Source organism: Pollachius pollachius (assembly GCF_949987615.1).
Source record: "Pollachius pollachius genome assembly, chromosome: 10".
NCBI classification, from domain to species: domain Eukaryota; kingdom Metazoa; phylum Chordata; class Actinopteri; order Gadiformes; family Gadidae; genus Pollachius; species Pollachius pollachius.
This window is the reverse complement of record NC_136943.1, coordinates 17,297,584-17,322,357: the sequence shown is the minus strand read 5'-3', so window position 1 is coordinate 17,322,357 and position 24,774 is coordinate 17,297,584. Positions and strand designations below refer to the sequence as shown.

Below are 24,774 nucleotides of genomic sequence, written 5' to 3'. Positions count from 1 at the left end.
AAAGGTACATACACATGGGATGGGATTTACTGTACAAATGTTCTCAAGTGATCAATGCTCTTAATTGTATTTTTTTTTATTTATCCCCAACAATTGTAATAGTGTGAAGGAACTACTGACCAAGATGCCAGCGCGTGTGGAAGTGAAAGTTGGATTTTACCCTCAATTAGTGCCATCCCAACATGCCAGCCTCATGCTTCCACTCCCATATCCAAAACTGCTGCCAAAACATTGAAAATGCCAGACCCACCAGAGTATGTGTTGTACACAGATTCAGAGTTGGATATGGTGCGTAGTCGGTACTTTGCATTGCTCCGCATTGGAAAAGAAAATGACTGTAAGCTGTCTAAGGAGCTCTGCTGCAGACTCATCCGGAACACAATCACCAGCATGGTTGCAATCCTGTGTGCTAGTCCCATGGGAGAAGAAGTAAAATACCCCTCCAAAGTTGAGATGAGAGCAATGGCACAGAAGATCGTCAACTATTACCCCATGTTATGTGATGCTAACACTAATATGCCATATGTAAGTAATGTTTTTTTCTCTCTCTTTAAAAAAAAACATCTATGAGTGGGATCCAAAACAGCAACTTAAACATTTGTTTTTACCACAGGTTACCATCTTCACCAAAATGCACAAGAGACTTCAAAATATGAGGTCCCCAAGGAAGAGGCAAGGCTCCATGCCGCAACGAGGCTCGGCCAAGAAGACTCTGTTCAGGTCGACAGGGACAAATGGTGACATAAGCTGTGATGCAACTGGTGAGACAAGCAGCGACCCAAGTGGATCCAGGGCTGACGCCATACTATTTGAGAGCAACGATGACCTCAGCGAGGACAACTCCAGAGCAGGTATGTTCTTAAAGTTGGACAAAGTAAAAGTGTGCAGTCACTGTACTGGTTTCTGTACATCCATAAAAAACGGATTGAGACTGCATTAATGTGCTTCCCTGTTAGTTTTCAAATACTTAGATTTTAATTTTTTAAAATTATTTTTCCCACAAAAAGCTTCCCTACTCCAGCTACCCTCCGGTGTGCAAAGGAAGCCCAACAATAGCAACCTGGCTTCACCGCTATCACCCACATTATCCAGGACTGTGACAGCTTCACCAACAACATCCAGGACTGTGACAGCTTCATCAACTACATTTGCAGAGGATGATGGTAAGCCCGCCTTCACCCTTTCAGACTGCTATCTATGATAGATCTTGATTTACAGATTAGATTAAATTACTTTCAAAAATATATCCATCGGCTCACAGTCATCGGCTACATTGATGCTAACAATTTTAAACAAATTACTTTTTGGCCTAACTGAACTTGATTTGACCCATTATTTTACAAACAAGCATTTCAACATGCATTGAACCTAAGTTGTGCATCATTGTGCTGTGCATGTATTTTATATTAGGGCTAATGAAATTAATAAAGTAAATTTAAAATTTCTGTACATTTTTAATACTTCATTAGGAAATTGCTTTACTCAAGCTTCTATTGCCTTTAACACTTGAGTTTGGTAGAAATATTACTTCTGAAATCTAGTGGGGGTACTATTTACAGATACAAATAGATAAAGATACTTTTAAAAATAAAGCAGTATGATAAAAGACGATGTGTAAGAAAATGAATAGAAAACAGATTCTAATAATCCATTCTCAAGTCCAGTTAATGGTTACAGATTTGGAAGTTCTCCAGTGTTTTATTGCTATGCCTAATACTGACTGCTACAATTACTTTCTACTATAATTGTTTTGTAATTTAATCATATAAATGAACTTTGATTGACCTTCTCTGATGTCAGTGTAGTGTTTACTTTAAAATGTCTTTGTCTGACTCTCCCTTTTTCCTGTGTTATCAATTTTAGCACGCAAAGACAGTCTGAAGATGCAGGCAAGGCACTACCGAACTTTGAGCAACATGTACAAGAAGCCCAATGCAAGACCCAACTTCAGTGATGTAGCTCAAATATTGGACCTTGAGTGTCAGGCCAGACGGGCTTTCATTGATGCAGATGTTGCAAGGGAAGAAGACCGACCCAAAAAAATCTTTGAGGCATACCCATGTTTTAAAGACATTCAAAATGTACGTTTCCCTACTACTTTGGCATGAATGATTTGCTTTTGTCTGTCTGCCGCCTTTTTTTAAGCTTGGTCAGTGTTTGAATAACTAAGCACAATTTTGTCCCAGGCAATGGATGAGCTGCGCCGCATCGTTGATAGCACCAACCGCAAATACACAGAGGAAATGAAAGGGAGATGGGCAGACTTTTGTGCTAAGGTGCAGTTCTATGGCGTGTGGAAGAAAGCCCTGAAACCACCTTTCCCCTTGGATGTACGTGGAGGTAAGTTGCTGTTCTATATCAAATGTGTCGTCTATGTTCAAACCATTCCATTCAATTCTATTTCTTTGCTCCATAGTGGATTTCTCTATCGCCCTCTTCAATGCACTCCCATTACTTTTCCCCTCCCCAACTCCACCACCAAAGCGGCTTGGAAATGCCAGTGAGGCTCTCCTTCATATCCTCAAGGTGAGAATTATGTTGCCACTTTAATGTTTCCTTCATTTACTCACATTGTTGTGCATGTTCACACCTAACAAGGGCTACTTAAAACTTCAGTGTAACTAGAGATTAAATACAATTATTCATGCTCACAGTTTGTTTATTTCGTAAATTTAAAATTTCAACAAAGTTCAGTCCTCAACTTGAAGTAATTCATTTTAGTTTCCTCTGTTTCGACATACATCAGTTTGAGCAATCTGTTGATATTGCACTTGATGCCATTCATTTGTTGCAGCGTGATCAGTTAATCAGTGACCGTGTTCAGTGAACATAGTCTTTTAAGCAGTTTTGATGCACAGCATGTTCATACTCTCCACCATATTGTCCTTATGGTTCTGTTCTAGCCTGGCGAGGACCCTGGGCTCTACCTGGAGAAGCGGCCTCTCTCCTCCCCGGTGCTGCTTTTTGATGGAACGACCTGCATCGTTGCCGTGGGAAACATGCCAGTCTGCAACCTCCCCCAGGGGGATTTTTGGGAAGGAATGTTGGTGTTAATGGCATACTACTACACTTTGCACTTGACATACCCCAAATGTATTGCAACCATCCTCTCTGTCATTCAGACCGTGGTAATTCGTGATGCCATCCACGATCAAGACGCCACTGGTGCATATAAAAAAGCAATAGATGAATGGAACTCGTTCATTGAAAAATAGGTGAATGGTGAGAAGGATTTTGTCGGGTCAGTTGTTTTGCTTTTTGTTTGCTGTGTCCTAGCTTGTTTTGTTCATAACTTGGTTAGCACTTGGTTAGAGTCCTACATTTATTTTCCTAAAAAATAGATGTAGTAGAGGTCCCACACATCCTTTAAAGTTTTTTGTTTTTGTATTTTACGACATAACATTGCATTGTCAAATCGTTGTTGTTTGTGTTCAAAAAATGACTTGATTGTGTTTGATGTTATGATGATGGAACCCTGACAGTGTTCCAATAAATGTGGATTTTCATCATGCAGTCCTGGCTGTGGTTTCAGTCAGTGAAGATGTGTAGTCTAGGAATAAGGACAGGTTTTAAGGTTTTGGGTCTATTTTTAAGCTGTATTTAGTTTCATTCTAGGATGAGGCAACTTGTATCAAGATACAGCTTAATCATACTATACTTAAACTGAGTCTTTTCAACTTAAAATATAATTTTTTTCAATGTTTTTAATCTGTAATTTGCTACAATTAAGGGTGGGGGGGAGAATTATTTGCTTATATTTAGTATATTTCCCTTATTATTGGACTGTATTTAGTTCAATTTCAAGTATATTAATCTAAAAAACAAGCATTCTCATCTTATTTTTAGCAGCGTATTTGCTTATATTTAGTATATTTCCCTTATTATTGGGCTGTATTAAGTTCAATTTCAAGTATTTTAATCTAAAAACAAGCATTTTCATCTTATTTTCAACACTGTATTTGCTTATATTTAGTATATTTCCCTTATTATTGGGCTTATTAAGTTCAATTTCAAGTAAATTAATCTAAAACTAAGCATTTTCATCTTATTTTTAACTTTTTGAAAACTACTTATTTCTAGATTTTAAAATCTTATTTCAAGATTTCTTATCAAGTAAAATTAACTTGCTGCATGGACAGATAATTTCACTAGTTTTAAGTAGATTCTCCTCAAATTTAGTGCTTATATCTTATATTCAGTCTACCCTTTTTTGCAGTGTATATATGTATATACTGTGTATATATATAGCCTTGCGTATTGTTATAATAACCATAACTTTTCCCCTGAAGTGTAAGAATAGAAAGGAGGTAATAATGTTCTTTTCCAAATTATTCCAATTGTTTTTGTTGTTTAACATAAATATTCATGGATGAACTTGAAGATAAAGAACTTTTAAATGGATGTGTATTCGTCCAACCTCCTGAGCTGTTTAGTTTTGGACCGGGTTTGATATTTGATTTGTGAAATGCATTATATATGGCTGTTCTCAATAAGGCAGCTCCGCTGTCTGCCCGCGAGCGCTCCAGTGAAGCCCAGCGGACCGAGAGACGGCGGGCTCGGTGATTAACACCGGCGTTGCTCAAACATAATCATATCCTTATTGATCCCATCCTGATTGATGATGGGAGCTGTTGGTGGGGATTAGACGAGGAGGCCGGGCGTCGGGGGGGTGAATGCCTTGTCAGGACTGCAGACTGCGGCGCTGTACTAGAAGTGAAAGACCAAAAAAAAACATAAAATTGCATGCATTCCCGCTTTTCCTGGTGATTACAGAATTGGAAGGCAACGTGGAATCAATGGGACGTTATATACGGGCCATTTGCAGCCGAACCGCGACAGTCTTTACAAGGTTGTCGCGCAATCGTAATTATTCTAAATGTGTTGCTTTGCAGGGGGGAATTATGGTGGCAATCTGCTGGTTCTGAAAGTGATCATAACTCCTTGGGCAGGCATATTACTCTTGTGAGTATTGTCCCTTGGAATGTGCTCTCAGTGTGGCCCTGTGTTTATCTAACAGTATGCTCTTTATCGAACACAATGTCTCAGGGCACTACTTCACACAGATCCTAAGTCCACCTAAAAAATAACCACTGAAGAGACCACTGTGTGTGTGTGTGCGTGCGTAAAATTTGCCATTTTAACCCTTCTTATACGCCTTCTTATCCCACCTTGGTCAGTTTGGGAGAAACTCCCTTTTTCCGGCATGGGTTGTAGACCCATACCCACTCCCAAGGAGTGAAGGAGCGGCCCTGACAACAGAGGTCATACCCCGGCTCTTGCCGTGCCCTTGCCTGTTGCTGGCGCTGCAGTGTGAGCTCATGGGCCTCCGCCAGACACTGTTGGATGCCCCAAGGTAAGCAAAGGTATCTTGGGGAGATAACTTTAGGGGAGGGCACCAAAGGCTAAGTCTACAGGGGTCTGCAGCTCTCTACTAAACATGAGTGTAGCTGGTGAGCAAACCACAGGACCAGGGGTAGTTGACGGTCCCAGTCACGCTGGTGTCATGAGGTGGCGATAGCTAGTCACATGGCGAGCTAGTCGCACACCTCAGCGAACACCAGCGCCTCGATGTCCTGCCCCTGATAGCTGTGAAGTTCTCCGGACGCGCCGAACCGGAACAACATCTTCTACAACAGCCTATCATCTGTGGGAACAGCACTATGATTGCACCCCCACCTGTAGCTCTGATTTGCTGATTGCATGAAGGACACATAACTGTTCTGGTCCCACAACGTGGCCCAGGAATTTGTTCTCAAGCTGAAGGAGGTTGCATTTATTGGGATGTAGATGCAGGCCTTTCCCCCCGAATGGCTTGAAAGAACTGGCGGAGATTCCCCAGTGCTGGTCTGAAGTCTCTGGCATGGACTAGAAGGTCGCCGAGCTGAACCACGCACCAGTTTCTGGGAATGTGAGCCAGCACCCTCTCCAATAGTCTCTTGAATGTGGCGGGGGCATCACACAGAACTGCAAGAGGCCGTTCTGTTCCTTGGCCGATGGTGAAAGCCGTCTTTGGTCTTGCGCTGAACTACTGTGACACTGCAATTTGGTCAAGGGCGTCATCAATGCGGGGCAAGGGATAGGAGTCCTTGCAGCTCGCATCGCTTAGAAAAACGATAGTCAATACGCAACCTGTGTGGACATCGGCCTTCTTTTCGACCGGGATGGCAGGGGCAGCCCAGGGGCTGTGGAATGGCTCTCAACCCCACTGCCATCTCCTGTATCATCCGGTCGGCAGGCTGCTTGATTGGCAAACTCTGGCCAGTGGCTCATAGTCTAATGGGCCGGGCTGTGACGTGTTAATTGAGTGCTGCACCGGGTTGGTATGGGTGTAGTCCTCATTGCGTCCTGCAAAAACGAGTGGAATTGCTGGAACAGGTCTCACAGCTGTTGGCTTTGCTTAGAGTCAAGCCCTTCACTGCTCTGCTGAAGCAGGTCCTGGATGGAGTTCACAATGTGTGATATGGAGGCCGGGGGAATGGTAGCCTAGGTGGAGGTCAACGTCATCATAGGTGGGCCAGTTGTGCTGTTGTCACCTCATGGGGTAAGGACATGAAGTGCTTCGAGCAACTAGTCAAAAAAGCCACATCACCTCTTCACTGTATAACTCCCCGGACCCACCACAGTTCTACAGATGACACCATCTCCCTTGCCCTCCACACTGCCCTCTCCCACCTGGCCAAGAGGAACACATATGTGAGAATGCTGGGACCTAGGCCTCAACACAGCCCTGTGCGGCTTCATCAAGGACTTCCTGACAGGCAGACCCCAGTCTGTGTGGAATGGCACCAACTCCTCCTCCACATTTACCCTGATTACTGGAGCACCGCAGGGGTTAGGGTTAGCCCCCTGCTGTACTCCCTGTTCATGGAACTTTGCTTGTCCACTCACAGCTCAAATAGCATCATAAAGTATGCTAACAACTTTACAGTGATTGTAACATGTATATGCCATTATCAAACAATGCTGGACGTCAAAATGTTTGCTTTCAATTTACTTTTTGTATTTTAAAGTTCTTAAACGCTGAGGTGGAAGTCTACAAATTAAGTTTTTGCCTGGGCACAAAGGTAGTAGTATGCGTTAAAAAGCACATTAAGAACGTGTTTAATCCATGTTCAATTTAGAAATGGGCTGTGGGCTTAAAATGACTTGGATCCCCACGTTGTTTAGATCTCAGAAAGTGGAGTAAGGATCCATATTAACACTTTTTACAACTGTTCAATGTGGATTTAGTGTGTTATTGTAGGGCTACATCTATACCCCTTGATGTTCAGTGTGGCTGATTTATCAATAGGCAATATTAATTTACCTAATAAAAGAAATACAGACAATTATGGAAGAATGTTTTGTTCTACTAGATGACTGTTTACCTTTGACATTGAAGAATCGCTTGGGGAGGTTGCTCATTATATTAAATGTTCACAGAAGTTACATACGAGTACGTAGTGATAATGAAATCATCATCTCATGTCGTCTCATCACACACTATAAAAGCAGGATCTTGTGATGATGCTAAATTGCTATCTAAATAACCTATTTAATCCAACTGCAAAAATGTCATCTTGAATACACAACCTCCGCAATCAAGTATTCAAAAGAGCTGAATGAGAAACCACCATACTATTGTTTAAACCCTCTTAATAAGAGTATAATCTGCGTTTGATATTAGACTACTACCAAAGTGAATATGAATTTTCTATTCAAAGTATTTCTGAACACCTAAGGGACACACATTTTAATGTAAAGGCAATCATGTACTAGCCTGTTAGAATGAGAAGAGAGAATAAATATTGTCAATTGGTGAAACAGCCAGACTGAACATCAAGAAGAATAGATGTAAGCCTACATGAAGGCATTCACATTGAACAGCGTAGTAGGCGAAAATATGGATCCATACACTACTTTCTGAGAACTAAACGGGGACAAGACGTGGTTATCTAAGTGAAAATAATAGTGAGTCTACTTTTTATTACTGATTTAAGTGTTAATTAAACACCCGATATAGCCTAGGTCCATAGTGTAGCAAAGTGATTGCACGGTGAGAACGATAGAAAGATTGTTAATGGACTTGTGTGGTCTTACTATGATTATCGTTATTCTTGCAGCCAGAAGGTTGATTACTGGCTGCGAGAATAAAGGAGGATTTCACTCGAACTGTTATCTAAACACACTATTTAACCTAATTTAACCTATTTAAATAGCATACCATTAAAAGAAAAAAACAAACAAAATGATCTTCGCCAAGCTTCCAGGTAGCCAGGGTCCACGAAAATGACCCAAGGTGTCTGAAATCAAGGCCTTTCCCCCACTGCTCTCCGACCACCTGAATACTATCAGTATCACTTCTCTCCACTCTACTGCCTATGGACAAACTAATGGCGTTACACCCGGCTGAAGGACCTCTCAGTTCTTGGCGGGAACCCAACTGAGCTCACAGAGAATCTGTGTTTATTCCACCAAGGAGCAGTTAAGTGAATGGGGGAAAAAAATGGCAGATTCAATTGGCATTTGCTCTCGCTGTGCGGAGGCGGGAAGCGGTGAGACTGACATGGAGAAAAAAATAATGCACAGAAACAATTGGTGCGATTTCACTTTTTGAAGGGCTAAGAGATAAAATGAAAAGAGACACTTTTGTGGATAATTGAGTGCTGTGAAAAGTGGTTCGCTTTCCATTCGGCTCCCCAGAGGCCACTGTCTTTGTTTCCTGGTAAACAATCGTAGATGAAAACACGGAGAGTGGAAAATAGTGCCGATAGTAAGTGAGGGAGCTCAGAAGGGCGTCTGTGTGTGTGTGTCTGTGTGTGTGTGTGTGTGTGTGTGTGTGTGTGTGTGTGTGTGTGTGTGTGTGTGTGTGTGTGTGTGTGTGTCGGGGGGGGTTGTTGCCTGTGTGCTTGTGTTATCGTGAGTTTATGTGTGTGTGTGTGCCTGCGTTTCCGTGTGTGTGTGTGTGTGTTGGTGTGTGTGTGGTTGCAGGCACGTGCACGTGTCCATCTAGGTAGAGATGGTGTCGATCTGGTTATCATTGATCGCTGAAGAGGGATGAAAGGAAAGAGAAGATATCAATGCTAAAATAATTTGGCCAAACGAATCCTAGAGGAGCTGGCGTACCAGGGCCTGCTAGTCCCACACTGTCAATATACAACGAAAATCCTCCTTCAACACTGTTAACTGCTCATTTCTCCCTGCAGAACAATAAAAACTCATTTTTCTGCGCCTACACGCATTGCACATAAGGTGTTGGTGGGAAAAGAGGGCGATGGGAAGAAGGGAGCTGTACTGGGAGTCCTGGGAATAAACACTGCTGGGTGCCAATTCATTAGCCTGTGTTTGCACAGACGTAACAGGGAAATGATGGGAGAAGATATGATACACAGTTCAAAGCTGCATGGTTTATATATCGCTGCAATCTTATAGTCAGATGTAAAATACTCAAAGCATGTTTAACTGAAATATAGCTGTCATGGCATGACATTGGGACATAAAAGCATAATGATGCCCGTAAATTAAGAAATGATTCCCTTTTTGTGGTTCATTTGAGGGTCTTTCCCTCTTTTAGTGTTTGGTTTAGTAGAAATACAACATTCCTGAGAGAAAAAGCATAATACATAAATTGTATTTATTTTTGTTGTCATGCAATTCATTTATTTATTGGCATGTCATTCAATTGAAAAAATCTATTTAGCGCTGTGCGACATTCTGTCGTGTAGAATAAGCATGTTATGGTCAATGAGATGCTAGCCTTAAGAAAAACATGGGTAATTTATGAGGATTAGGAACAGCCCAGTTACACACACACAGCGGCTGTTTGTTCAGTAGACATCTGCTGCCACTGGCTTCCACACGGATAAAGTATTGAAATTAAACTCAAAGCCGATAAAACTGTTAACAGATTTATGCCAGCGTAAATATTAAGCCGCACTGATGAGGTCACTTAAATCAGTTAGGGTTATGTTTTTGCAAGCCTGATGGTTGTAAAAAAACACACAATTGGATGGTGATCCCTTACTTCACTTAATTGGCTTTCGATCGTCTTCTTTGCTTCATTGTCTAGGTTAGATTTTCATTGTGCCAAAACCCCCTTTCTTCTGTCCTCCATTAGTAACTGAGTGTGTGTCTGCTCTCCTCAGGGCTGGACTGTAGGAGGGGGACCAGGAAGAGGGGGACCAGGAAGAGGGGGACCAGGAAGAGGGGGACCAGCACCCAGGAAGAGGGGGACCAGGAAGAGGGCGACCAGGAAGAGGGGGACCCGCACCCAGTAAGAGGGGGACCAGGAAGAGGGGAACCAGGAAGAGGGGGACCAGGAAGAGGGGAACCAGGAAGAGGGGGACCAGGAAGAGGGGGACCAGGAAGAGGGGAACCAGGAAGAGGGGGACCAGGAAGAGGGGGACCAGGAAGAGGGGAACCAGGAAGAGAGGGACCAGGAAGAGGGGGACCAGGAAGAGGGGGACCAGGAAGAGGGGGACCAGGAAGAGGGCGACCAGGAAGAGAGGGACCAGGAAGAGGGGGACCAGGAAGAGGGCGACCAGGAAGAGGGGGACCAGGAAGAGGGGAACCAGGAAGAGGGGGACCAGGAAGAGGGGGACCAGGAAGAGGGGGACCAGGAAGAGAGGGACCAGGAAGAAGGCGACCAGGAAGAGGGGAACCAGGAAGAGAGGGACCAGGAAGATGGCGACCAGGAAGAGGGGGACCAGGAAGAGGGGGACCAGGAAGAGGGGGACCAGGAAGAGGGGGACCAGGAAGAGGGCGACCAGCACCCTGTCAGAGGGGGACCACCCAGTAAGAGGGGGACCACCCAGTAAGAGGGGGACCAGTAAGAGGGCGACCAGGAAGAGGGCGACCAGGAAGAGGGCGACCAGGAAGAGGGGGACCAGCACCCTGTCAGAGGGGGACCACCCAGTAAGAGGGGGACCAGGAACCAGTAAGAGGGGGACCAGCGACCTGTCAGAGGGGGACCAGTAAGAGGGGGACCAGGAAGAGGGGGACCACCCTGTCAGAGGGGGACTAGTAAGAGGGGGACCAGCGACCTGTCAGAGGGGGACCAGTAAGAGGGGGACCAACCTGTCAGAGGGGGACTAGTAAGAGGGGGACCAGCACCCTGTCAGAGGGGACCAGTGAGAGGGGGACCACCCTGTCAGAGGGGGATCACCCTGTCAGAGGGGACCACCCTGTCAGAGGGGGACCACCCTGTCAGAGGGGGATCACCCTGTCAGAGGGGACCACCCTGTCAGAGGGGACCACCCTGTCAGAGGGGGACCACCCTGTCAGAGGGGACCACCCTGTCAGAGGGGACCACCCTGTCAGAGGGGGACCACCCTGTCAGAGGGGACCACCCTGTCAGAGGGGACCACCCTGTCAGAGGGGGACCACCCTGTCAGAGGGGACCACCCTGTCAGAGGGGACCACCCTGTCAGAGGGGACCAGTGAGAGGGGGACCACCCAGTCAGAGGGGACCAGTGAGAGGGGGACCACCCAGTCAGAGGGGACCAGTGAGAGGGGGACCACCCAGTCAGAGGGGACCAGTGAGAGGGGGACCACCACCCTGTCAGAGGGGACCACCACCCTGTCAGAGGGGACCACCCTGTCAGAGGGGACCAGTGCAGGTATCTACCTAGCTGGGGTTATGCTGCAGCCGCTCAACATGTACACACACGCATGCATGAGCGCTCTCACACACATTGACATGCACAAACTGCACACACACATGCACGCTAGCCCACAAACACATACATACACACATGTGCCCACCCGCTCAGATATTCCTGCACCCATTCACACAAAAAATGCGCACACACATACACACACACACAGACACACACACACAGTGTACAGTTCTCCCTTTCGAAGGATTTGATCTGTTTCAGATTGACCTTTGTCTTTATATATATATAAGCTTGTTTGAATGAATGTATTTTGATCAATCCATTGCCTATCTTCTATCCATCTCCCCCTCAATCTAATCCCAGGCTCTGAATGAATTCCTGTAGTCCTCTTTTTGAGTTTACTGTGTTTATTTTAATAACGGAGAACTAAATCTCATTTGCTCTGAGGGAACTAATGGAAAAGTGATAAGCTGCACAGGGCACAAGTATCACCAGGACCTAGTCCCTATGGCCTTTCTTTTTGAATACCATTTGTTTATTATCTTTATTGTTGATACTGTGTTTTGGTGCCCTGAATTAGGAGCAGAAGACATCTGCCGTGGCAGCTCCTTTAATGAGGTCACCCTGGGCTTCTGCTGCCAAACATGGGATGACGTGGAATAATCATTACCTTTTCCATGCGTTTCTTCAAGTTGATCTACGCTTTACCATCACAGGCACAGCCATCCCAACCATCTCAGAGAAGCCAGTCAAGAGCTTGGGCAAGGTTTTGACAGCTCTCTGAGAGATACAACATCTATCCAGTCGACCTGCACTGAGTTGGATGGCTGGTTGAAATCTGTGGACAGGTCCAGCCTACCTGGAAAGTTCAAAGCATGGATATACCAACGCGGCATTCTTCCAAGGATCCTTTGGCCCCTCCTTGTCTGTGAAGTCCCCATCTCAACAGTGGAGACCTAAGAGAGGAGGCTTGGATTACCGAGGAGCCTGAGCAGCCTCGCACTCTACGGGAACACCAATAAACTGCAACTGCCCTTCAAATCCTTGGAGGTGGAGTTTAAGGTTACAAGAGCCAGAGAAGTGGTTCAGTACAGGGACTCACGTGATCCATTGGTGGCTAAAGCAGGGATCCAAGTGAGGACTGGAAGGAAGTGGAGGGCAGAGGTCGCAGTTCAAGAGGCCGAGGGAAGGAATGCGTCAAAGGAACATGGTGGGAGTGGTCACACGTGGCAGAGCTGGGCGAGGCTCCTTTCCAACTCCCCAAATGAACAGCGGCGGGAAAGAAGGGCACCGCCTTGTTCAGGAGGTGGTGAGAGCTGCAGTGGAAGAAACAAGAACCGTCAAGGCAGTGGGAATGAAGCAACAGGGAGCTCGGACAAGATGGGAGAACGCGGTTGAGAGGAAAGTAACCTGGGCTGAGCTGTGGAAAGCCGAGCCTCACCGCATTAAGTTCCTCATCCAGGCAGTATATGATGTGTGCTTCCAAGCCCATCAAACCTGCACACATGGGGCTTAGCCGAGCCTCCAGCATGCCCGTCGTGTTCCAAGAGAGGAACCCTGGAACACATCCTCAGCTGCTGCACCAGGGCACTTGGAGATGGACGGTACCGACGGATGCATGATCAAGTTCTTAAGACATCGCTGAAGTCATCAGCAAAGGACTTATGTGGGCGAAGCGCTTCCGACCCTCCAAGAAAACCATAGCCTTTGTCAGAGATGGGGAGCAGTCAACCCCTGCCGGAAGACCATGTGCGGGAATCCTAACCTCTGCAAAACACTGTGCTGCTGGAGCTGACCCTCCCATGGGAAGACCGCCTGGAAGAAGCCTTTGAGAGGAATCTCTCGAAGGACTGGTCAGTGTCTGTAAGGAGGCTGATTGGAGAGCAAGGTGTCTCCCGGTGGAGGTTGGATGCAGGGGTTTTGCAGCCCGTTCCCTGACCAGAGCCGTCAGCAGTTTGGCCATCGAGGGAGAGAGAAGAAGAGAAGGAGGAGAGCCATCCGCAATATCACTGATGCGGCAGAGAGGGCCTAAAGATGGCTGTGGCTCAAAAGAAAAGAGCCATGGAGTCATGGTAGCTAGCTAGCCACCTGGACACAAGCTGGGGTCTGATCAGCCCTGGCTGGGTCACCTGGAGGAGGGCGTATTATGTTGAAAGACCCAAAACGTCTGATGATTCCTGGCACATCACTGATGATGTGTCCAGAGGCATCAGTAGATGTATGTACACAATGTGTGTGACATTCATTAAATGTGTGCAGCTATGCACCGGTCTCTGTGGGTTTGTGTGTGTATGTTTGAAAGGTTGTGTGCGGGCATGCATTTAGTGTATGCATCCATGCAGGGGTTTGTGTGTGTGTGTGTGTGTTTGTGTTCAGTTGATCCCGCATCTATTCAAGGGTATGTTGACGGCTTGTGTTTGCTTGTGTGTGTTTGTAATTTGCAGCCTCTCCCTCCCCGCTGTCCATAAAGGATACAAGCCAAGTGGTTATTGATGACGCTTAAAGTTCCTTCTCCTCGTCTCCGTTCTGCTCCATACCTTCCCCGCTACTTTACAAGCTTCTCATTAGTTGATTTGCATATTTATACGGGAGGTACCCAGGAAAAAAGAAAAAGGCTTGACACAGGGAAATGTGTGCGTCTGTGCGTTGTGTAGCATGAATGATATACAATAGCTTACACCTTTATTGAAGTTCCCTCATAAATTTCCCATACAGGTCGAGATTTGATGAGCGGGAATCGAGTGAATTTTGCTGGTAGGAATTAATAGAGCGGCCTCTTTCTGTTACATGGTTTATTTTTTGTGCTTGTAGATAAAATGTGAAGATTGATGGCAGGCAGCTTTCATTTGTAATTGGTAGGAACTTCATGAATCTTAATATTTCCACCAGAGGAGCACCACTGAGCAGGCCCAAAGTGTGCTAATGTTGTGTGTATTTGGGGGTTTATTGGGTCTGTGTGCCAAAACAATGTTTTACCCTTTTTATGCACCCGGATCTTTGCACAAGGATCAAAGTGAAAGGTCAGGCTACTGCATCTGGGGTGAATGTACAGGCCTTTCTGGTCCGTTACGGAGGATGAGCTATGGATTGTGTGTGTGTGTGTGTGTTGTGTGAAAATGTGTCCATATGTGTGTGCTGGTGTGTGTGCTGGTGTGTGTGTGTTTCTGGAAGGTGTCACAAATGGATTTTTGTGATTAGAGTCTGTTTAAGCACAAGAAAACACAGCTTATGGCCGCACGGCAGAACAAATCCAAGCTGATACACACAAAATGGCCTTGGTTGGAGGTGTACCGGTGAGAACACTCAGAGACATACAACTGACCAGCCCTGAGTTCCCCCCGCCACCGCAAGACCCACACGCTACTATAACTTGGGGATTTTTAAGCAAAAAAAAAAGCAGAATACAAAATTGAAGCTCATCATTATGGGATGTGGAGTCAGCGTCAGCACGTAGTGCGGTGTTAGCACGCAGCGCGGCGTTAGCACGTAGCCCGGCGTTATCACGCGAATGACTCCTGCAGCACCGTGGAACAGAGCCACTGGGGCGCCACGCGGCCTGACCTTCACGTCAGTACCCGTTATTCCTGCCGTGGACCGGTGTCTGTTCTGGTCATGTCCGCTCTGAGAGAGGAGAACACACACACGCGCGCGCACACACACACACACACACACACACACACACACACACACACACACACACACACACACACACATCGAAACCGCCACCGACACCAACACACACTCTTTTTATCGCCTACATGCAAATACAGCCAGACTTCCAGAGCACTCTTTCATTCTCTCTTTCTTTCTCTTTCACACTGTTCACTCATTAGTGCGATCTGCGGACACAGTTCTCCAGCAGCAGTCAGCGTGGCAGACGTGGCTTCTCTTGGGTATCGTGGCACCGCCTGCAGACAGACTCTGTCACAGTGGATCAGAGCTTAATGCTGGCTCCCTTTATACCCCCCCCATACACACACACACACTCTCTGCTCTCCTCTCCTTCATCCCCCCGCCCCCATTCATCACCCAGTACAGCCTCAACGTATCCATCCATCCCCCATCACTCTGTCACTCTCCTTTCCACCAGAGAACAATCACACAGACCGGTCTGAGCTCGTTGGCCGGGCCGCACCGGGCCCCGGGGTTGGCTGTGTGTAATACTCTGGAGACGGGGGTCCGGCACCTCTCTTTGTTGGCTGAGTCAATTGGGGGAATATAATTAAGTAAATTATGACACGACCAAGGAGCTGAGAATAATTACAATGATACTCGTTGGGTGAGGGGCTGTGAGTTACCAGGTTAAATTCCCAAGAGGAATGACCTGTAGGGAGTATCTCAGGCTAGGTTACACTTCAGCAACCCCATTCATTCGGTCTGCATAAGTCTGCATCAAGTGATCGCTGCATGTTCAGCTTGTTGCGATACACCTACCGCTTTTCAGCAGTGCATTAAATGATTTTGCAACATATTTTCCACGTTGATTTTCACGGCCTCGTGATTCCGTTTCTGGTTTTGCGCCTTGGTTCATGTATAATTTGGGGTCGCAAATGCTATACTGCCCCCTTGTGTAGACGTAAACGTTAACGGAAGCATAAATGCAGGTCATTATGACGAGATCTTTCTCCTTTTTTTGAGCCACAATCAATGTCTTCATAAATGTGGAAGTTCCACATCCTAAGAATGCAGAACTGAAACAGCTGAAATTTAGCTTCTGTCAGCATACTGCCTACCTTCTTAGGATCTCCTCATTGGCTTCCAACGATTGCTCAGATCCAATCAAGTCATTGGGTGTTTGCATACTCACTTGCTGCTCTGTACATACTTAAATAATGGTCAGGTTCCAATGTGTACACACACCCACCTGGCCGCTGGCCAAGAGGCACCATCGATGTTCTGATACTCGGTATTCATACCTTTCTTTTCTTCAATCTCTAGAAACAGCTCTATCTTTGATGAATATCATATTCCAAACTACACTTTTTTATGGAAGGCTAATGATGGTCTTTGATGTTCCACATGTAAAACTTTAATTTACTGTGATACACATGAATATATACAATGTACACATGCAAAATAAAGGATGGCCATTCTGACCAAATCTTCAATCATTATCACCTCACACACTTCACTGTTTAGGTTCGTACTTCATACAGAGAGAGAGAGAGAGAGAGAGAGAGAGAGAGAGAGAGAGAGAGAGAGAGAGAGAGAGAGAGACCCATAACAATAAATGCATGTATTTAAAAAGTATTTAAAAAATCTGTCATTCAATAACATACGGCCATGTAAATAAGCTAGCTATCGTGTACAAAGGTTTCACTTGTTTACTTTTTAACTTCGCTTTCCTGAGCCTCTTTCAATCTATTCCCCATTCACTGCAGAGAGCGATGAAGGTTGCAGTTGTGTTTTGACAGCATTTTTGGCAGAAAATGTGGCCTTGAACACATTTATTATAAAGCCTGGTAAAACCTTGACCTTTCATTCATTGCCAGGGGGATACGGTGTGTAAATGTAAGCAAATTACACACATAACTTATCCTTTACAAACATAACCACACAAAAAAATGAACAAACATGACACACCATTAACAAAATTAATCTCTTGCCTCCAAAAAAGTATACGTATGTTGTACGTCCTGGCACTCAAAAATAGTACTTTGTGTGACGCATTGCGCAGCGTCTTATTCTAGTTATCTTTGTTGTGTACAGGGAATGGGTTAACCTGGCGATTGTTGGTGCTTGACACTTTTTTCTATGAACATCCTTACTATACTGACAGCGATATATTGTCTTATTGTTAGTCGCTTTAGATAAAAGCGTCTGATATACAGTGGGGCAAAAAAGTATTTAGCCAGCCACCAATTGTGCAAGTCCTCATTTAAAAAGACGAGAGAGGCCTGTAATTTTCATCGTAGGTAAACCTCAGCTATGAGAGACAAAATGAAAAAAAAAAAAATCCAGAAAATCACTGTCTGATTTTTTAAGAATTTATTTGCAAATTATGGTGGAAAATAAGTATTTGGTCACCTACAAACCAGCAAGATTTCTGGCTGTCACAGACCTGTAACTTCTTCTTTAAGAGGCTCCTCTGTCCTCCACTTGTTACCTGTATTAATGGCACCTGTTTGAACTCCTTATCAGTATAAAAGACACCTGTCCACAACCTCAAACAGTCACACTCCAAACTCCACTATTGCCAAAAGAGCTGTCAAAGGACACCAGAAACACAATTGTAGACCTGCACCAGGCTGGGAAGTCTGAATCTGCAATAGGTAAGCAGCTTGGTGTGAATAAATCAACTGTGGGAGCAATTATTAGGAAATGGAATACATACAAGACCACTGATAATCTCCCTCGATCTGGGGCTCCATGCAAGATCTCACCCTGTGGGGTCAAAATGATCACAAGAACGGTGAACAAAAATCCCAGAACCACACGGGGGGACCTAGTGAATGACCTCCAGAGAGCTGGGACCAAAGTAACAAAGGCTACCATCACTAACACACTACGCCGCCAGGGACTCAAATCCTGCAGTGCCAGACGTGTCCCCCTGCTAAAGCCAGTGCATGTCCGGGCCCGTTTGAAGTTTGCTAGAGAGCATTTGGATGATCCAGAACAGGATTGGGAGAATGTGATATGGTCAGATGAAACCAAAATAGAACTTTTTGGTAAAAACTCAACTTGTCGTGTTTGGAGGAGAAAGAATGCTGAGTTGCATCCAAAGAACACCATACCTACAGTGAAGCATGGGGGTGGAAACATCATGCTTTGGGGCTGTTTTTCTGCCAAGGGACCAGGACGTCTTATCCGTGTGACGGAAAGAATGAATGGGGCCATGTATCGTGAGATTTTGAGTGAAAACCTCCTCCCATCAGCAAGGGCACTGAAGATGAAATGTGGCTGGGTCTTTCAGCATGACAATGACCCCAAACACACCGCCCGGGCAACGAAGGAGTGGCTTCGTAAGAAGCATTTCACGGTCCTGGAGTGGCCTAGCCAGTCTCCAGATCTCAACCCCATAGAAAATCTTTGGAGGGAGTTGAAAGTCTGTGTGGCCCAAAAACATCACTGCTCTAGAGGAGATCTGCATGGAGGAATGGGCCAAAATACCAGCAGCAGTGTGTGAAAACCTTGTAAAGACTTAAAGAAAACGTTTGACCTCTGTCATTGCCAACAAAGGGCATGCAACAAAGTATTGAGATGACCTTTTGTTATTGACGAAATACTTATTTTCCACCATAATTTGCAAATAAATTCTTTAAAAATCAGACAATGTGATTTTCTAGATTTTTTTTTTTCATTTTGTCTCTCATAGCTGAGGTATACCTATGATGAAAATTACAGGCCTCTCATCTTTTTAAGTGGGAGAACTTGCACAATTGGTGGCTGACTAAATACTTTTTTTGCCCCACTGTATGCCCAAGCAAATGTTGTGGTAGTTGCTCTGTCCTTCCCAACGCAATATATATATATATATATTAACATATATCTGATATATATATATATATATATATATATATATATATGTATATATATATATATATATGTATATATGTGTATATATATATATATATATATATATATATATATATATATGTGTATTCATATATTAATGTACCTATATGCATATAAGCATCCGAAATTCCAATATTACAAGACAGGCTTTGTTTTAACAGCGCAAAGATAACTGTTTGCATGTTTGAGTGCCTGCGTGCGTTTGCATGGACATATGTAAGTGTGTGTGTGTGTGTGTGTGCGTGTGTGTGTGTGCCTGCCTGCCTGCCTGCGTGCGTGCGTGCGTGCGTGCGTGCGAAGAGGGTTCATGTAGCCAGACGGAAAGGAGGGTGTTGTGGAGGCATGAATAACACAGCGCCAGGACAGTGCAGGCCAGTTCTGACCCGCCACTGGACTCTGACATGCTGGGCTGTAATGCCTCAGTGGGCTGGTAAACAAGGGGAGCTGAGTGGGGGGGAGACAGGTCACATGAGAAGGTGGGAGATGGGAGCTGGCAGTGTGGGCGGGGGTGGGGGGCACAAACAAAGCTGGCCGTGAGCACAGCAGAGCAGTGTCAGAGAGCACTTTGCCGACTAACTCGATAGACAGACTGTACCTGTCACACACACACACACACACATACACACACACAGGTTCGTGATTTGAAAAGGTCTTGGCAGGTCAGGCTTGGTGTTCGTAGGCAAGTTGGCAGCCGTATATGTCATGTATAGTTTGTCAGTCGGCGTGTGTGTATGTGTGTGTGTCCGGTGTGTATGTGTATGTGTTTATGTGCGTGTGTGCGCATGCGTTCACATCGACTCCCCCTACAGATCCTCTCACCTTAATGTGAGTGGGAGCATGTGTGTTGGATGATACCTGAGTGTGCTTGACAGCGTTGAGATGATGAGTGGGTGTGTGTGGTGTGTGTGTGGGCTGAGGGGGGCTTGTTCGCAGAACATCGTGCAGGAGAGCTGGCAGAGCTGGTATCCACTCTGCAGATTGCAGGGTGTATGTATAGCCCTGCATTGTGACGGCTGGATGTGGAAGCTACGGTTACACTGCACATACCAACCGATGAAGGAGAAAGAAACCAATGATATTAAACGATCGTTTACTACTCTGTGGACATAAGGTATATGGGTAATGTGCTTCACATGAGACTACACTGTGTGCACAATTATTGGGCAAGTGAGTATTTTGGCCATATCATAATTTTTATGCATGTTTTCCAACATCAAGCTGTATAAACTTGAGCGCTTATTGTATTAAAGCATACCAGGTGATGTGTATTTGCGTAATGAATGAGGGTGTGGCCTAAGGAGATCAACGCTCTATGTCAAGGTGTGCATAATTATTAGACAGCTTCTCTTCCTCAGGCAAAATGGGCCGAAAAAGAGATTTAACGGACTCTGAAAAGTCAAAAATTGTAAAAAGTCTTTCAGAGGGGTGCAGCACTCTTGAAATTGCTAAGATATTGGGGCGTGACCACAGAACCATCAAACGTTTTGTGTTAAATAGCCAACAGGGTCGCAAGAAACATATTGAGAAGAGAAGACACAAATTAACTGCCAAAGATTTGAGAAGAATCAAACGTGAAGCTACCAGGAACCCATTAACCTCAAGTGCTGCCATATTCCAGAACTGCAACCTACCCGGAGTGCCCAGAAGTACAAGGTGTTCAGTGCTTAGAGACATGGCCAAGGTAAGGAAGGCTGAAACCCGACCACCACTGAGCAAAACACACAAGTTGAAACGTCAAGACTGGGCCAAAAAATATCTGAAGAAATATTTTTCAAAGGTTTTATGGACTGATGAGATGAGAGTTACTCTTGATGGACCAGATGGATGGTCCCGTGGCTGGATCAGTAACGGACACAGCGCTCCACTTCGACTCAGACGCCAGCAAGGTGGAGGTGGGGTACTGTTATGGGCTGGTATTATTAAAGATGAGCTAGTTGGACCTTTTCGGGTTGAAGATGGCCTCAAAATCAACTCCCAAACCTACTGCCAGTTTTTAGAAGACACTTTCTTCAAGCAGTGGTACAGGAAAAAGTCTGCATCTTTCAAGAAGACCATGTTTTTTATGCAGGACAATGCTCCATCGCATGCATCGAACTACTCCACTGCATGGCTAACCTGTAAAGGCCTTAAGGATGAAAAAATAATGACATGGCCCCCTTCTTCACCTGACCTAAACCCTATTGAGAAGCTGTGGGCCCTGCTTGAACGGGAGATTTACAGTGAAGGAAAACAGTACCCCTCTCTGAACAGTGTCTGGGAGGCTGTGGTTACTGCTGCACGAAAAGTTGATCGTCAACAGATCAAGAAACTGACAGACTCCATGAATAGAAGGCTTGTGACAGTTATTGAAAAGAAGGGTGGCTATATTGGTCACTGATTTTTTTTTTGACATGTCAGAAAGGTTTATTTGTAAATTTCGAGTTGTTTTATTATTCTCACTTTAACAGATGAAAATAAACAAGTGAGATGGGAAAATGTTAGTTTTTTCATTTAGTTGCATAATAATTCTGCACACTAATAGTTGCCTAATAATTGTGCACATATATAATTATTCTGTTAAAGACAAATCCTCACTTTTTCTTTCTTAAACATTCAGGTTTAGGTTCATTAACATTTTGGATTGACAGAGAACACTGTAGTTGTTCAATAATAAAATGAATCCTCAAAAATACAACTTGCCTAATAATTGTGCACACAGTGTAGTAATGAGGTCTGCTACAATGAGGTCTTCACCCCTGATGTAGGATGAGGATACTGCTCACAGCAATGGAGGGAATATAATCCAATAACCAGGGCTTTTTTGTCATATTTATGCTGTTTTCTACTATATTTCCTTTGCTTTATATTACAGGTTAATATATTGTCTTGACAGTGCACACATTTTCAATTACATTGGGAAACCACAGTTTATTATTTGCATTATTTATTATCGCAAGGCATGAAAAAAAAGTTTTAAATATATTAAACAAACTTTATCTAACAAGAGAAAAATAAGAGTGCACTGGCTAAGGCAGACAGCACTTAATAACAATTTAGAGAGAAAGATAATAGATAATAATTCACATTATATGTTGCATGAAGATAACAATGAGGTTCAAGTCACCCCAAAGGAACAGGGAGTCTTCAGATGAAGAACATTGACCGGTCAGAGAGGCCACCTTTTGCTCCATCTCATTTTAATTAATTTGCACTCATGTTCAAGTGTTAGGGATGCTGAGGATGAGGGAGTGAATGCTGTTGATGCCAGGTTCCTGTTGACTTCACATGTACTGTATTCATGTAAAGAGCATCTGGTGTAAACAGCCTTCCACAGATTGGGTATCCAATTCAGGTTGTCTCCTTTGGTTTACACCGAATCGCCAGCTTTGCTTAGACCCTCTCTCACCCTGAGTCGTAAGTAAACACTTCCTCTAAACCACTCCTATTATACCATCCAAGAGCCAACTCATCGTCCAAACCAGAATCCCCTTAACTCTGTGAGGAATTAAAGCACAACATTTTATTCCAACAAAAAGGAGAAGAAAATATAACCGTTTTTAATTTTCAAAAGATTTTGAGATGTCTCGCCTAGCTTCCACAGCCTTTTTTTTTTAAATAGAAAAGGCAAACACAGAATAATGATGATATCGGGGTCTCTTGGGGTAAGGCTAAAGTCCATATGTCCTCAGTCAAGTGGCATGGAAATCGTGTTGGGACTGAGAACACAGCTCCATTCACCGCACAGCCTAATCAACTGGTATCTGGGCTGCAATCCGCTTATGTGTGCTTGGCTGGACCCTGTGGGGGACCGGGACAGTGGTCTTTGTGTCTGAAAAGCCGGAGAAAGGGAGTGGGAGAATGAGAGATAAACTCTCCAACTTTGTTTTTCTTGACATCTTCTCCATATTTTTCATCTCTCCAAGTCCCTGATTCCCTCGTTACACTGATGGCATTGCCCTGGTTCTTTGTGCACAATTCAAAATGTGTGTGTGTGTGTGTTTTTCTTTTCTTGTGGTCTGTGTGCTGCTCCCCATTGAGACAGATGTGGCAGAAGAAGAAAAAAGAAGAAGAACTAGCGGACACAAGCTGCAATTCAGATTCCTTTCTTCAGACCTGAATGTCCGTCTGTCACCCTTCTGCTTTGACAAGCTCCTTTTTTTTTTCATGAACCGATTATGCACTGGCCTGAAACATAAAATAACTCAACTCAAGAACACCATTACGGGATGTGGGCCCACTTCACTGAGAACAATTTCTGTGTTGTGTCTTTGTCTACAATGAGAAATCTTGGGCCTATGCTTCTCGGTGGAACTTTATTGCCTCGATTTGGTCTGCGTTAGGAAAATATGTAAAGACTGTGGTCTCGTCTACAGGCACAACTTTTGGTTGAATGAGAGAGTTGAATTAGCATAGCAACGGATGACAGAGCAGAATAACTAATGTTGTGTCCAAGAATCAAGGGAGGGTAGGCAGGGTATCAGGACAAGGACAATGTCCGCGGCTAATTAACCCTACCAGTCAAGCGTCCCTAATTGGATTACGGACACGTCCTTTACCTGCTCAAAACATTCCAGACATACATGTACAACAAGCACTGAAAGAGGCACCTAAACGCCGAAACAATGCTATTATTCATACACTGGCCTGCAACCTACCAGTACCAAGATATACTTTATATAAACATGAACACAGTCAGAGGGATCCAGAGCACCATGAGGGAGACGTGGACCCTTTGGTATTGCATCAAGTGCCCTCCTGCTGTGCAGTAAAGCTCAATGGACCTCCAGCCTCAAGACCTCCTGCAGCACTTCAGCCCCATTGCTGATACATTGACATGCTAATCAAATCATTTGTTCAGAGCCTGCACCCTTGACTGGCACATGCATGTCGTCACTCCCTGGCTTCAAAACTGTTTTTTCTCTTTCTCATGCAATGGTGAACAGAAGCGAGCGTACGCTGCCATTCAAGAACAGAAATACCAAGCCCTGTTGACTCAGACAATGAGGTTTCCAGCAGCTATATATATATATATATATATATATATATATATATATATATATATATATGTTTAGCTATATAGCTGGATGTGGTGGTAATGGAGGAATAATAATGTGAGGTCCTTCATGGACTGCATTCAAATAACCGTTGCATCCACTACAAATTATTCACAATTAACACACACATACACATGGAGACACACACGTGGAGACACACACACCCCCCCCCTCCCCTCCCCCACACACACACACCCTTAGCCTTGCAAGGGGACTTGCTCATCTCAGCTGAGTTGTAAGCTGTTGGAACTCATGACAAAGAGGACTTGATACTGTTTACTAGGGTGAGTGATGGGGAACAAACACTTGTTTACATGACACTGGAGATAACCCAATTATTGGTTAAGACCGACTATGATTGGATTTTTTTTAGATATATGTATACACCTTAGTCAGACTAATATCGGACATTGTCATAGTTGGATTAAAACCCCTAGATTATTCGAATGATAGTCGCATTAATCGTGCATGCATACATTCATTCGGCTTGGAATTCGGCCTGGGGTCGTGAGCCGCCGGAAAACGAGAAACGGCGGTTTATTTTAAAAGGTGGCGAAGAAGAGGAAGTAGTTACCCCCAATAAGAAGTGTATCTTCACCCGCGGGAGCGAGCATGCATCCAATTCATGC

The 24,774-nt window shown here is 44.6% G+C and overlaps 1 protein-coding gene across 1 annotated transcript; it reads left to right on the top strand.

The window, feature by feature from the left end:
• Positions 1–237: 237 nt before the first annotated feature.
• LOC307081913 (uncharacterized protein) lies at positions 238–10,796 on the top strand (the record flags this gene model as incomplete). Its single annotated transcript, XM_079745285.1, has 10 exons — positions 238–525; positions 614–851; positions 1,008–1,163; positions 1,864–2,081; positions 2,187–2,340; positions 2,417–2,526; positions 2,904–3,165; positions 5,215–5,353; positions 6,624–6,693; positions 10,269–10,796. The coding sequence occupies 10 exons, from the start codon at positions 238–240 to the stop codon at positions 10,794–10,796; spliced, it is 2,163 nt and encodes a 720-aa protein (XP_079601411.1).
• Between the last annotated feature and the right edge of the window lie 13,978 nt (positions 10,797–24,774).